The 15,158-nt window shown below is 53.8% G+C and overlaps 1 protein-coding gene across 1 annotated transcript in view; it reads left to right on the top strand.

Moving 5' to 3' along the window:
- SMG6 (SMG6 nonsense mediated mRNA decay factor) overlaps positions 1-15,158 on the top strand; it is a 116,101-nt gene that overhangs the window by 25,471 nt on the left and 75,472 nt on the right. Inside the window, exons 9-10 of the mRNA XM_010573634.1 lie at positions 1,135-1,196; positions 5,088-5,233. Of these exons, the coding sequence (XP_010571936.1) occupies positions 1,135-1,196; positions 5,088-5,233 (208 nt within the window). The remainder of the gene's footprint in view (positions 1-1,134; positions 1,197-5,087; positions 5,234-15,158) is intronic.

Below are 15,158 nucleotides of genomic sequence, written 5' to 3'. Positions count from 1 at the left end.
TATGCAGGCGCGCGGGTGTGAGAGGAAAGCCTCTTGCTGTGGAGAAGGTAAAAGCAAGGCCAGTCCACTCCTAGTGTGACACAGCCGTCTCCAGAGCCAGGCAGAGTGACTACTTGCCCACCCACAGCCTTCTTCAAAGCCGTTTGAATAAGGACTGGGAAAGCCCAGAGCTCTGCTGAGCTAGCAGAGGCGGCTTAGAGCAGTAGTAAGTAATTATTCAAGTCAGGTTTTGGTGTTACTGGACCTAAGCAGGGCAGGAAGCTGCCTTCACGCCATGTGCTACAGCCAGCTCCCCCTGTTTCCCCTTAGCTCCATGGTGCCCTGGTAGTTCAATAGCAGCACTGCTGCTGCGGGGTTTCAGAGGCTCTTCTGATACGTCTGAACGCTGTCTCCCTCTCTGTAATTGCTTAAGGCTGGAGTTAAATGAAGGGGTGCAGTATCACCCCAATGCCCTCTTGCTTCTGAAAGCTGCTCCTGGCAGGGCACAAACAAGCACTCCTAGCTTTGCTGCTGAACGCGCCGTGTTGGCTTCTCTGCAGAAGAGCATTGGTGAGGGTGTCCCGCTCCCTCTCCACACTGACCAGATGCTGCTCAGCCTCTGCCGCAGTTGCAGAGCGCCGAACAAGTCGCTTCTGTTGGTTGTTTATTTTTTTTTCTTTTTTGTTTCCCATTGGTGGGAAACGCTAGTGGGAAAGGCTGTCTTTGGGGATTCTTTTTGCATAACCCCTTAGGCTGCCTTGTGCTTCGAGCTTACGGGGCGCAGAGGAGGAGTCCTCCAGCCAAGAGAGAGCTGCCGTGCAGGCGGCCGTGGCTTTCCTGGGGTGCTGGCACCCGGGGCCGGTGCCCAGCGGGCGGGTGGCCCTGCGAGGGAGCGCAGGACCCGGCAGAGGGTGCTGTGTCTCCACCGCCTCTCCCCGCTCCAGCTCCAGCTGTTTGGCACTTGCCCGTGCCTGTGTGCATGATGTTTGTAAGAGTTCGGGCATGTCCATTTGGTTCCCATCTCTAGTGCCACCCCCAGCATCCAGGCCAGGTTCTTCTGTCACTGGGGACATTCTTAATTCACAGGAAATCGGAGAGAGTTTAATTGTTTTCTCCTCTCTCTTTTTTTTTTTTTTTTTTTTTTTCCCCATGCAGCTGAACAAAAGGTTCATCCTCAGTTTTCTCCATGCCCATGGGAAGCTGTTTACCAGGATTGGGTAAGTGTGCAGGATGTTTATTTTATTTTCCTACATTACAAGTCTTTTTGGAATTTAATATTGTTAGCAACTAAGCTGTGTTTGGAGCTGAGGGCACAGGGTGTGAATTCTTGCAGGCCTAGCCTCCTGGTTCTTATTCTCCTTACCCGCCCTCCGATCCACACTGGTTATTGTTTGGGCTTTTTCTTCCCCCACCTCAAGGCCCGGTCCTGCCTGTGCACTGGGACCCTCTGGCCGAGGCTGAGCTCTGATGGCTGATATGCACACAGGAGGGACTAGAAGCTGTTTTCTCTCTCTCCCATCACCTAACTGTGCTCCCTCCTCTTTAATTTCTGGTTTTACTCCCTCTCTTCCATCCCTTCCCTCTCTTAGCCAGTGGAGAGGTGGCTCTGGGGGGCTCTCAGTGGCTGCTGCCTGTGAGGAACACAAAGCCATCAAGGCAGAACCATGCGGTGGCTGCAAGCCGCCGTCCGGAGCATGTCAAGACAAGCCTTGCCCTTCATCTTCTTGCTGCCATTTCAGTGAAAGCCTCATAGCTGAGAGCTGCCCTGGCTGTGGGAACTGGTTTATACAAAGTGCCCTTGGCAATGTCTGTCAGAAACTGGTTTCAAGTAATTGAACAGCTACCGTTGAAGCAAAGCAAGCCTGATTCAGGTCTGGGCTGAGATCCCAGCCTGGGGGACATCCTTACGACCCAGAGAGCAGAACTCACACTCAGAGCCAATGGGTTTCCCATGGAGCTGTCCCTGCTCCGAGTCCAGCCTGGCCCTTGCTGTTAAGTGATGGGGCGGCTGTATGGGGGCGGCTGTTGTGGAGGGACTTCGTGTGGGTCCAGACAGTCTCTGGCAACAGTGGTCTCTGCTTGAGCTTGCCAGTGCCTCGTAAGCAGATGTAGTCTCAGGAGCTCTGTTGGCTTCTTCAATCTCTTGTGGAGCTGTTGGCTACAAGTTACAGGGCTGAGAGACCTCTTCCAGGCCACTTAGGTAAAGGTAGTGTGGATGCAAAGAGGCATTTTGTCCCTACTGTTGTTTTTTTGACTCAGATGTGCAGTTCCCTGCCTCTGGACCTGTCCATTTTCCTTCCTGGAGTGGGGAAGCACAGCAGTGCAGGACACAGCACTGATCCTGCCACGCAGCCTGAAACCTCAGTGCTTGGTCCATCCAGCACACTTTCTGGGATGGCCAGTCAGGAGTGGCATGTGCTTGACTTTGGACCCTTCATAAAGCAATGGGAAGTAGGAGCTGTGCTGACCAATTTGTTGGAGATCCTAGTATCTGAGGACGAGGGGGAGAGCAATCTGCTTGCTGCTGGTGCTGTTGATCTCTCCTTGAGTCACAAGGCACTGATTATCTGCTTGCGGGCAGCAGGCTGGCCTGCAGTGAGGAGGCAGAACTGGATGTCCTCCTGCCCACAGAAAAAGAGGAGAAAAGCTGCAAGGGCCCACGAAAGGTTTGGTAACTGCAGCGTGTCTGTGATGGAGGGCAGAGCATCCGGGGAGCTGCTGGTCCTCAGCTCTGTGGGGCTGTGTTCGCGGCCGAGCTCTGGCTGGATGCATGCCAGCAGGGGGATTAATGGGGATGTTGCAGAGAATTCTTGCACATTTGGCTCCTGAGACTTTTGTGAAATTAAGATGCAGCATTTGAGGCGGTTGCTTCCCAGGGCAGTCATTTAGAAAACCCGAGTATGTTTAATGGTAGACTATCCCCTGAAGTACTTAGAAGGGAACTAGAAAGTAATACTATGACACAGGAAGAGAAAACCGTCCAGCCCTGCTAAACAGCTTCTGCACTTAAAATAGGTAAAAGGTGAGGAATAGTTGAGTCCTCTTTGGGCAGGATCTTCAGTGATTTATCTGTAAAAGGTACAGAAAAGATGATGTTGCCCTAATTGGACTCTTTTGCTCCTAAAACCACAGGTAAGCAATTTATTAAAAGCTTCCGCTCTGCTCCTGACCTGCTGGTTCTGAGCTCAGTGGGGTTACTGCATGCCCTTCCAGATGTGCTGTGGTATCAAAGCACAGCTGGTGGGGCTGAGGAAGCCCTCACTCCTTGTTACTCCATGGCAATAATCTTCATCCCCTCACTAACAATGCGTCCTGCAAAGGGCTCCTCCATCCCCAGTGTCCTATCTGCCCTAGGAGGATGTTGCTGGTCTGAGATTTCTCAAAATTAGGAAGTCTTTAGAATCAATTAGTTTGCTCTAATTCCCTGGCTGCGCCCCAAATCCAGGGAAGTTGCCTCTTCCAGGGGGAGCAGTGCTTTTGTATTGGCGGAGCTGCTCAGTTCTGCACAGCTATAAAGTACAAGGGGTCTGTTTGTTACAGCCCATGTTTGTGGGAAGGTAATAGAGACTTTGAACTGTTCCAGCAAACAGTGCCCGGGGAGAGGGTACCCCTGCTGCTAGGCAGAACTGGTTGTTGAAAGGCATCTGTGAAATATGGTTAAGAAGAAAGCCATTTCTGGCTTTAAAAATAGAGCCTATTACTGTCTTGAAAGTCTGTTGGGGAAGCCCAGCAGAATTGCCCATGTGGGTTACCAGAAGTGGCTTGCTAATCCAGCCTGTAGCGTGCTGATATCACAAGATCTGAATCTCTCAGGGGAAGATAGAGGAAATTGCTATGGAGGCCCCTGAGGTTGCCTGCCCTGGCTCCAGATGCCTTACCCACTGTGGATTTTGGCTCCCTCACTCCCATGTGGGCACACTAGTACAATGTCACTGATAACTGGAGCGGACACTTGCTGCGAGACAGATAGTCATTCTTGCTGGGTCTAGCTGTGGCTTTTTCTAGTGTAGGAGCAAGAAGTAACACAGCAAGCTCAGCAGAAAAGGCAATAGGACAGGAGGACCTTCCCTGCCCCTCTAGTAGTTTCCAAGGTTTTTGGCAGCTTCTTGGTTATAAAGTTGTCTTCACAGGATACCAGGTGAGGACCCTCTTTGGTAGGACTGTTATGGGCAACCATGTCTCAGTCATTGTTGTGAATCGACTGTGCTCTTCTTTGCAATCAGTTCAGTTTTTGACCCCACTTCAGCTGGGAGTTTGCTGAGGATCCAACCGCTATGATAAGTAACCTCAACTAATTCCCTTAGAGATGCCAGATGAAGAGTAGGATAAATGTGTCAGATTTCCGTGGGCGCTTGTGAGTGGTGTTGAAAGCACACCCCATCCCCGGCCGTGGCACTGCAGCCGCTGGCTGCTGTGTCCTGATGAGTGACAGCAGCGCTGTGTGCCGCAGGGACCAGCTCCAGCTTTGACGTTTCCAGCAGCTAGATGAGGCCAGTCGTTAGTCTGCAAGTCTCTGTCCTGTGGGGCTCTAAGTGATGAAGTTTAGGGGCTCAATCACAGTGCTGGGGAGTGTGTAGCCTGGGGGGACGGGGCTCGGTGCCATGGGATCCGATCCTGCAGCGAGGAGTCCAGGGACAGGCACCGTTCTTCTGGAGGAAACACACTCTGGCCAACGTTCAATGCACTGGAATTGCCACATCCGCAATGTGGCACCAGTGTGTGCAGTTTGCTGCAGCCTGGGTTTCTCGGGAGTCCCATGGGCTGCTCCTGGTCCAAGTGAGCTGCTGGCCTCTTGGCACCCCTCCCAGATTGGTAGAAGTCAGTAGAAAAAAATGGTTGGTCAGAAATGACTCATAAAGGCCGTGTTTTCCTGCCAAAGGAATGCTGCCTGTCGGTCACAGAGCAATCCCTCACTACCCTCTCTAAGGAAGGCTTTCAGCTGCCTCTGTTGCAGCCTGCACCTTCATTCCCCACGGCTCCTGGATGGGAGACAGCACCCCGGGGGTCCCCCTTGCCCAGGAGACGTGACACTGAGCGAGCTGTGCCGTCTGACTGCCCTGCACCCCGGGGCATAGCCTGCGCTCTACAGACTCTCTCTCTGTCTGCAGGATGGAGACTTTCCCTGCGGTGGCCGAGGAGGTCCTGAGGGAGTTCCAGGTCCTGCTGCAGCACAGCCCCCCTCCCATCGGAAGCACCCGCATGCTCCAGCTTGTGGCAATCAACATGTTTGCAGTGTACAACTCCCAGCCCAAAGGTACCACCTGCTGCTTTAGGGGAACTGGGCTGGGGATCAGCTGCTCTTTGTATGGCCAAGTTGCTCATGCGGAGAAGGTGGGGGGGGGACTCACCAGCTGAAGATCAATGGGGAAACGGAGCAGTGGTTGGATGCCTGGGGGTTGTCGGCATGCGTAGGGACAACAAAGGGACCTTGGCTGGACCTCACTGGAGCTAGTTGAGGTGTTTGAGGAGTGAGGAGGCATCGCATCTCCCTGGAGCCTGAGTCATCAAGCACGGAGGGAAGGCACTGCTTTATGGCTCTGCCTTCCCATCGCTTGGCCTGGGCCCTGCTCAGTGCCTGTGCTGGCGCCAGAAGGGCTCAGAGGATCTTGGAGGCCTTGGCTGTTGGGAGAATGGCAGCGCCTGTGACTGCTTGTGTCTGTGCAGGTGGCTGGGTGATGTGATGCTGCTCTCTGAAAGGCCAGGCTGGAGGCTATGCCCTATATTAAGCCACCTAGAGAACAAAGCAGATCTAGTATTACTCATCCTCCTCCATCCACCCAGGAGGCTGTATGTGGTCTCTACCATTGCCGAATTTAATGTCTTGGTCAGCAGAGATGCCACCAAACCAGAGTCTCTTCCACTGATTTTGAAATGGTGTTTCCAGGGACCGTGTTTTTCCCTGTGGCCCCCCAACACGCACATAGTGGCAGGTATCCAGGTCTGCCTAAGCCATGTGTTTGGGAACAGGGATGGGGCTGCACTTCCTGAGTGGGAGGAAGTGGTGTTTCTCATGCCGATGGCTTGGGATTTAGATCCCAAAGATGGAGGACTCCAGCCGATGGATTTCAGTTAAAGCCACCATGTGGGCGATCAGGCTGAGCCCCAAGGAGCTGCTGCTGGAAGATTTCTCCCTCGTGAGCGAGTTGGCCACTTGTCAGACTGGTGGTTAGTGGCCAAGGTCAGCTGATGGAGCAAACCGGCATCGGCCGGAGGGCTGGGAAGTGGCTCCCGTGTGCTGTGCCTGCTGCCGAGCCAGCCGCCAAGCCAGCCTCGCAGGCACCTTCCTGTCCCGGGGGAAGCCCTGGGGGAGCTGTCAGTCCTTGTGGCGAGGCAGCCTTGCCCTCCCGCCTGCTAGATGCCAACCAGCGACAGTGTGTTTATCTTTGCACTGCAAAGTGCTTTACAATTATGACCAAATGCCTCTGCACGGCCCCCCGGTAGGTATATTAATAGCAGTGTCTGTGCTGCAGACAGGAGCGGGTGGTAAAGAGAGGAAGAGATTTGTCTGGCCTATACAGCAAGCCCCTGTGGCAGAGCTGGAAGCGATCCCAGCTCTCAGACCACTGGACTCTGCTCTTCCATCCGTAGCCGAGTTGTGGATGTGTGTGAGTGACAGAAAGGGAGCACTTTTTATCTCATGTGAAAAATAAGTATTCTCAGAGTTTTCTGCCTCCTGTGTGGGTAGCTGCCAGCTGCTCCCAGCTTTCGGATCTCTGGAGAAAGCAAACCGATTCCTGCTGGGGACTGCAAGCTGTGTGCAGAGCAGGTGGCAGTGTTCATGAAATGCCTGCAGGTCGGATGGCACTGCGGCTGCCATCTGATGCCTAGCACCCTTCAGGGATTTCCCTGAGGGCTCCTTGCTCTGGTGACCCTAAAGTACCGCTGAGAATATTGTTGGCAAAGTAAATCCTGTTGTCAGCACAAATGCCCTGGTGGTCTCTGAGTGCTCGTGTGCTGAGTGCTGGCACAACCCAGGTTGGGCTCGGTGCCGACACTGTGATATTGAGAAGAGCTGGGTGCAGGAGGAAAAAAAACCAAAAAAAACCAAAAAAGCAAAGGGCCTGCAGTTTAAAAGGCAAGCAAGAATCTTTGCTGAGTTATTACCAAGTGCCCAGCACGGAGCGAGGGTGTTGGCTCCTTCCCCGGCATGTGGGTTGCTGTGGGCAGAGGACTGGCTGGAGCGTACGGCAGAAACGGCTGTCGGGAAGGTGCGGGTTTCCATTTCCCAGCACATGAGTCACCTCCCTGGGTTGCAGTAGCATGGGCAGCGGCAGGAGTGGGTGTGAGGGGACCAGTCTGCCCCTGCAGGCGTGTGGGAGGTTGGGGGAGCGCAGGGAACAGTCCCACCCTGCCTGCATCCCAATTGCCAGGAAGCGTTACTGGGGAGCCGCGAGCCCGGCTTGCCGTAGTTAGAGCTTGGCTGCGTCAGCTCTGTAGAGCTGGATCTAACTTTGCAGTTGGACCGAACGACCTCCAGAGATCTCCTCCTACTGAAATCCTTCTGCAAATCTGGGATCAGAGCGTGTCTGTGTCCTTCCCATCACATGGGCCTGTCTGACCTTCAGCTGCAAGCTCTCAGTAGCAGGAGGAGATCTGTGGGTTTGGGGCCGGGGAGGGAGGTCTGTCTGAGAGCCTCTCTTGCCTGCTGTCCGAGGGTAGTTCTCTCTGGGGATAGCTGTTCCCTCCCTCCCCTGCCGTGTATTTCTAGGTCTCTGGAGCCCCAGTTACTCCTGAGAAACTTGTAAACTTGCTTGCTTGCCCCATGTCTGGTGTTTAATGAATCCCTTGTGCTGGGCTCCCGTGGTGCAAGCAGTTGTGGGGCAGTGTCACTGGCAAAACAGTCTCGATGTGGGGAATTTTTACGCAGTTTAATACCCATAAACACAAACTTCTAATCACAGATTCATGTATTGAGCAAAAGGAAACATTAACAATCAAATGCTTAAATAAACACCTTTCCTCCCTCTTCCTCTGGCTTGCACCAAACACCTATCCTGCCTCATCTAAGCCTCAGCTTCCCCTGTTTTCATTGCAGATTATGCTCGGTCTCTCCCAATTCCTTCAGTGAGGCAACAGGCACTACAGCACTCGTGTGTAATGGTTTATATCTGCTGCTCTTTGCTTTTTACTCGTTTTCTTTTGCTGTGGTGTGGGTTGGCCGTGGTCCCTCCGGGGTGTCCCTGCCCCAGCGTGTGTCCCCCATATGGCAGTTGCGATGTGTCCTCCTGCACATCTCTGGCTCCTAGCGGCTGCCACTCTTTTTGTAAATCAATCTGTGCGAGGTCACTGTGTGCTCTTCTGACAGGCTGACTTTTTGGGGTGCAGTGGAGTGTTTAAACTGGTTTCAGAGCCAGCCAGCTGTGAGTGGCACGTGGCGTTTCACAGCCTCCTCCCACGCAGGTCACTGCTGCGGCCCCCGGTTACCCAGACCCTGCAGCGTGGTCCCAGGGCAGGGCTCGGGTGAGTGCAGGCAGAGCCCTGCTGTCTGTGCCTGGTGTGGGCAGAGAGCCCCACGGTCTGTGCCCGGTGCAGGCAGCTGAGCTGTGCTTGTCCCCCAGGGGCAGCACCAAGGCATGCCAGAGCTGGTCTCAGCTGCCTGTGCAGCCGGGCAGCACTGGGAAGACCCTGGGAGATGGATTGGGTCTGTTGTTTTCTCTGACAGAGGAAGCCAAAGAATTCCCACATGAAGTGCTTCCCCTGCTGTTCGGCATCAAACAGCATATTCCTCCGAGTGAGCCACTCTCCCCATTGTCCGGGGAGGCGTGCAGCCAGCAAGGGTGCCTCTGACCTACTGGCTGCCTCCTTTCAGGAGCATTCAAGGTGTGAAAAAGCTTCTTGTGGACCTCAAACCCATGGAACAAGGGAGGGCCCACCCAGGGGAGGGAGGCAGAGAGAGGCGGGCACTCTACGTGGCAGAGGCGTGCAGTTACTGGAGCTTTCCACCACGGGATGTAGGTGACTACCAATGTTTTGGGCCATCCTGGGCTCTGGCTGATGCGGGACCTTTGTGGGGTGGCCTGTTTAACAGTTTGGTAGCCATCTGCACAACCAACTTACAGAAAACCTTGGATCCCTTTATCCCAACCACAAACACTCCAAGAATTTTAATTTTTTTTTAATTCTGTAATTTGGGGAAATAAAACTCTGGTTTCTGAAAAGACTAATTGAAGCCGTGCTTGCGGCAGGGGCATCTCGGTGAGGGGAGAGAGAGAGAAACCCCCTCCCAGCCCATCTGTGCCCAATTTACTCCGATCTGGCCTCTCTGAGGCTTTTTTTCTTTCTCTCTCTCTTTAATAATTTGTTTTATAATTCCTGGAATCAAACCCATCTCAGACACACTGTTTTATTTTACTGTATTATTGGATTATACTTCCTATAAATCACTGGATGTTATTCATAGGCCACCACCAGAATAACTTCCCCTCTCCCCCCCCCGCCGATGGCCCCGCATTCCAAACAAGCGCGCCCCAAAGTGGGGGTGCAGCAGCGCGGGGCACCCTAGAGACACTTCCCGGAAATCCCAGCAAATTTGCCTGGCTGCGGGTGTGAAGCATCAGGCTGCAGCACCTGGATGCCTTCTGGCACTCTCGGGCCGGTCGCGTTGTGCCGTGTGGAGGTTGTTAGGAGGTCGGGCTTAGGTGGAAGTGGAGAGGGGAGGGGGCTGCCATATGTGCATCCTCAGCACATGTAGGGAATGAAGTTGCATCCCCCGGGGCTGAGCAGAGTCGGGGCACAGAGGCATGGGGAGGTTCTGGCCAAGTGTGCGGCTTTAGCTGAGGATTGGGAAAGTGGCTTGCGTTTCAACCAGAGGAAAGTTATGGCAGGGCAGGGTGACCAGGCTGTAGGGTGTCTGCTCTGCCAGGGCCAACGGATGAGGAGGAAGACCTGCTATTTCAGCAGCAGTCCCACTAACAAAAGCGCACGTGGGGTGTGAGGGGGGTTCAAGAAGGCAGTCAGTGTGGCAGGGTCAGGCTGGGCTTTGGTTCGCAGCCCTCCCGGATCTGTCTTCTCGAGTGGAACATGGCTGGGTTTTCTGTGCGAGACAGAGTTGGCTGGGAAACCTTGAAGGCTCGTGCAGAAAGGGAGGATTTGCATCCCACTCCCTGCAGCAAATTCAGAGCAGCATCTGTCCCCTTTGTGCTGCCACACCAGTGTCCTCAGAGCAGTGTAGAGTATGTCAATACTGCACAGGCCGCTGGGTGTAGAGGTACTCTGCCTCGCTCAGAGAGAACTGCTCTTACACAGCGAGTGTCCACTAACTACAGCCTTTGCAAGGGTTTGCTAATGTGCACAGTCCTGCTTGCTCCTTGGAGGCCTGCACCAGCTTCTGAGATGTTGATCTTGCCCACGTCTTCTTGAGAGACACGACAAAGGATCCATAGGTTAGTGCAAATCAACTGCAATGTCTGAGCAGGTACAGGACTTCTCCTTTTGCATGTGTGTTCAGCACCCCAGCTTGGCTGGAGAGCATGCATTGAACCCAAAGGACCCCCTGAAATCAGCCTGTGCTTTTGTAACCAGCAGCCTGCTCTGCTGCCATCCTGCCACTGTGCACGGCCCTGCGCTGGATGGAGCGTGTTTCGCTTTGCTGACCACAGCTGCTCTGGCTTGCAAGCTAAAGTGTGAACCCTTAAAATATCCCCAGAGATGCTGCAGAGGTTGGTGGCGTCTGCCCTCAGCAGAACCTCAGCTCTGACCATCTCTACGGTTCTTGCTTGGTTTCTGATGCTCGGACCCAGCTTTACTGAAAGAGCTAACTGCAGCATCAGAAAAAAGACTTCAGCAGAAGCAGGTACCACTCTTCTGCTGCAGCCACATCTCAGTGGCTTCTCATGAAGCTCTAACCACATGTTGCATATTGGAGCAGACAAAAGGTGCTGGGAGTCGAACGCAAGGGAGTTCAGTGCATTTGACTGAGTTTAAAAATAAAGCAGTGCTGTGGACTGCTGCCTTGGTTTGGTGCAGTTTTAAAATTAGGCACAAAACAAAGCTTAATAAACCTCAGGCTGTAGATAGCAGAAGCAGCAACTTGATCTTCCCCTGTCTGGGGAGCAGAACCAAGTCCTTTTCTCCTAATTCCCCTCTTTGCATGGTAAATATGTGCTTCACCGGCGTCCAGCTGGCACCTTCGAGCAGGCAGCTCTGTGGGCTATGACAGCTTTGGGCATAACACCTGGGAGGTCGATGAAGATGTTGTATTGCAGGGCTGTGTCTTGGGGAGGCTGATTATCTGCAGTCCTGTGCCCTGTTGAGAGAAGAGCTAGAGGTCCCTCCACCTGCCCTGGGGACTTGGTTTTGTAATGCAAACGCAGTCCACTTGATACAAGGAGGACTGAGTTAAGCAGTTTCGTAACTGGCTTTATCTGAGGTGCTAGGGTCTTCAGTCCACACTTGCTATATGAGGACCGAAGTGTCTATACTGAGATCACCAGCCTGCACCTGGCAGTTGCTGTGTGCTGTTTCTCCGTGTGACTGGGTAGTGCTGTCTTTAGCAAGGTGGTGTTAAGACATAACGCTTCCCAAGGCCTTAAGTTTGGAGGAACTGGGCATTAAATTCATCCTTCCCCTCCCTTCACGTTGCTGCTCTTATTCGCTTCAGGTTTGAGTTGTAATCAGGAGAGGAAACCCAGAGGATGGCTGGCTGGGACTGGTGTCCATCCTTCCCCGTGCTGCCTGGCTTGCACAGAGGCTCTAGAGCGAGCGGGTGCTGAGATGTCTCTGCCTGGGCAAAGGCCTTTTATACTTAACCCGTTGTCGAGTGATGTCTGCTGCTTGCTGTGTCCAGGCGCAGTCCAGACCTTGGCTGTGTAAGCAGGATGAAGAGTTGAAATGGCACAGGGGGCAATACCCTCATTGCTCATCTTAGGAGCTGTGTGGCTTCCTGTGTTGAGCTGCTTGCTCATGTTGAGCGTCCTGAGGGACACGTACGTGTCCGGAGGTGGCAGCTGACCCTCCGGAGTTTCTCCTCTGAGCAGTTGGGAGTGCTGGAGGTTGGCACAGTTGCTGGGAACTGTCGGCGCCTTTCCTTTCAGGGAAGGAAGCTGTCTCGGACTTGAGACACATCAGCAAAGTTCAGGTAAAATACTTTTGGCCCAGACGCGTCTTCAGAGTCTCGCTCTTGGGCTCTTGAGGCTGGTGGCAGCAATGTTTAGACCAAAGTCTTCCTTTGCTTATTCCCCTCTGTTTCCTGTTTAAAAGGGAGATTGTCACATATTTGGGGATTTATTTACCGTAATTGGAGTTATTTTCCTGGCTGCTGGCTTCTGCCCTCTGATGCAAGGCTCCTTAGCAAAACGTGTGTCCAGAAAGCCATGTGACTTTTTTTCCCTTGCCACAAGTGCCAGCAGGAGATGCAATAATCAACGCGCTGCAGGGAATTTCCACTTGCAGTTCAGGTTTCTGAAATCTAGACGTTGGCTTTGGAGGCAAAAGATCAAGTAGGGCTTTGTGGCAAGGAAGGGAAACGTTTCCAGTGAAACCAAGTGCTTGCTGGTGTGTCAGACTCTCCAGTCCTGCCCTCCAACCAAAGTGCGGCAAAAGTCCCCGTTGAGTAGTGTCAGATGAGCTCGCTGGGGGCTTCTGCCCAGTCCGCCTGTCACAGAGCACATCCTTACGTCTGCCCTTGAAGCTGTTCCATCAAACGCAGGGTGATACCGAGATCTCATTTCAGGGCAACAAATAGAGGGGAAACGATTTGTAATCACAAAGCTCGAGTCTGCTTTACAGCCAAGCTTCGGCAGCCCAAGCAGCAAGTCAGGACAGAGCCGGTGACAGGCGAGGTCAGGTTGGAGGGGCTTTCATGCTGCGGTGCCACCAAGGCATGGGCCAGCTCTGCGAACACTGAAACAAAACCACTATTTCGGCAAAGAAGTAGCGTCACTGTATAAAATGAAAGGCAGGAAATGGAGCGCTGGCACGCAGTGTCCATCTGTCCTGCTGTAAAATGAGAAAGGAGGTGCCTGAGGCAGCTTTCCCAGGGCTCTGCTTCACCCCTGCTTTGGTGGTGGAGAAAGAGGGGTGCCAGGGAGCCGGAGTGGGGTTGCACCAGGTGCAGCAGCTTTGGTGAAGCTTTAGATGTTTGCAGCATGACAGGAAATCCTCTTGCTTTTAAAGAGATGTTTCTGACTCTTTAATGTGCGTTGCGCCTTTGATTTCCTCGTGCTTCTAAGCAGCACCAAGTCAATTACTGTATTTCTGTTTAATTCTCTGAGAGAACATTGTATAATTAGGCTAATTATGGTGCTTTGTGAAGTTGTAAAACTCTTGATTGAGCTTGCGGGGCTGTTTTATAGTCTGCCAGGTGTAGGCAGGGCGGGCTGCCTGCCCCATGCCCGTGCCCTGTGCAGGTTCGGGTGCAGCCTGCCAGCTCGGTGAGGGTAGCTTTCTTCTTGGGGGCTGCCCCACGGGCACCACGGGCTCGTCCCGTGCCAGATCCATTCTGCCTCCGTCTATTCGCAGGCTGCAGTCCCTAGGTGAATCGGGTGCCTGGTGCTGGGGGGGGGGGCTTCAGCTGGGAGCGAGCACCTTTAGGGGCTTGTTGGGATCTCTTCTTGCCTTAATGCTGAGTTCAGGAATGGCAGCATAGCTAAGGCTGTGTTTCTACTCTCAAGTGCATCTGCAGCTAGGAGGTGACCCCTTGCAGGTTTACATATGGAGACCTTTTATATTCCCTGATTAGGGTCTGCCCGAGGCTGTGTGTGCCTGTGCAGCAGGATCTTGGCGACATGGTACTGGCTCTGCCTGTGCTAATTGATGGTCAGGAGGAAGGTGAGGACTTGTTGAGCGTGACCATCAGGAGTCACCCTGGCTAACGTGGTGCTCAGCCCAGCTTCACAGCCAGTATGGACTAGGGCAGTTTAACCCTGGCTGGGTGACAGCGCTGAAGGTACGTGGCCCTTCTCTAATTGAAGGGTCATTTTTAACGCTGATTGATGTGGCTTGCGATGGCTGTGGTTAACGTGACCGTAGGGCTGGCTCATAGGCGACACGGAGAGGGCACGAGTGATTCATCTGTCCGTTAGGTTGGCACGGGTCTCCGACGTGCGCTCTCAGGTCCCCCAGCCTGCGGGGTGGGACGAGAGGCAGACAGGAGCATGTCGCCATGGGCTGGGAAGGAGACGCCCCGTAGGGACGGCTTCGGCTGTGGGGTTTCTTCATTCCTCCTTCTCCCATCCCTCCTGGGAGCGTGCGGTCTCCCGACCCTGCCTCAGTAAACTCCTGGTGCTTCTCCGTCGGACCCAGGAGCGGAGCAGGGGAGTCTTGCGTAAGCAGCGCCTGCTCTCCGGGTAATGGCACGGAGACGGAGAAGGAGGCGCCGGCTGCCAAACGCGGGTTGGGAACAGCATAAACCCTTCAGAGCAGGGCCCGAGGAGCCAAGGTCTGACAAGACCTCATGCCTGGTGCCGGGAGCAGGGTTCGTCCCACCCGGGGGGCCCCAAAACCGTGCGCGGGGGGCCACGGCGGGGAGCGGCGAAACGGTGCCACATGGGCTCGTGTGTCTTTAAAAGCAGGCGAAGCGGAAGTGATGCTCTCGGGCACATCTGCGCGAGGCTGCACGGGGAGCGGGAGACGCGCCCCAGCTGGTGCGAGGCCCTGGCAGCCCCGGGAGCTGCCGTCTGTTGGGGTTTACTGCTGTCTACGTTGAAACGCGGCTTGGGAAGCGGGGAAAGGATGGGGGGGTGGGGGGGGAGTTGGTGGCACGGTGCCAGTCCCGGTTCGCCTGGCCTTCTCGTTCTTCTCTCCTCCTCCTCCTCCCCGCTCCCTCCAATGCTTTAAAGTCACATTTCCAGGCCAGACATAGAATTAATCTCTGGGCACTTCACATTGCTGGCAGCGCAAAGCAGGATGTGGGATCTTTTTTTTCTCTCTCTCTGCGTCTTGGCTGACTTTTTTACCTCTCGAAGAATTTGGAAGGGCCGTGAGATTCCCCCCGCCCCCCCTCGCCTCAGTGCCGTGCAGTTTTTCAGCACGCTGATCACCCTGCTGTGGCTTCACCCTAATAGATTTCATATGCTGACACAGTTGACATCAGTACCAAACTATTTTACATGTGATCTGGTGTATTTCCTGAGGAAATCTGCAAGATATTTATTAAGAACTAATAAAATAAACCTCTCCATGAGCTTTTAGGTAGTTTTCAATTTTTCATGTCTCTCTCGTTTCCTCTTATCAATGAGTTT

This window comes from Haliaeetus leucocephalus, unplaced genomic scaffold (genome assembly GCF_000737465.1).
Source record: "Haliaeetus leucocephalus isolate CR32 unplaced genomic scaffold, Haliaeetus_leucocephalus-4.0 Scaffold395, whole genome shotgun sequence".
Classification (NCBI taxonomy): domain Eukaryota; kingdom Metazoa; phylum Chordata; class Aves; order Accipitriformes; family Accipitridae; genus Haliaeetus; species Haliaeetus leucocephalus.
The sequence above is the reverse complement of the archived record's forward strand: the minus strand, read 5'-3'. Positions and strand labels throughout refer to the sequence as shown.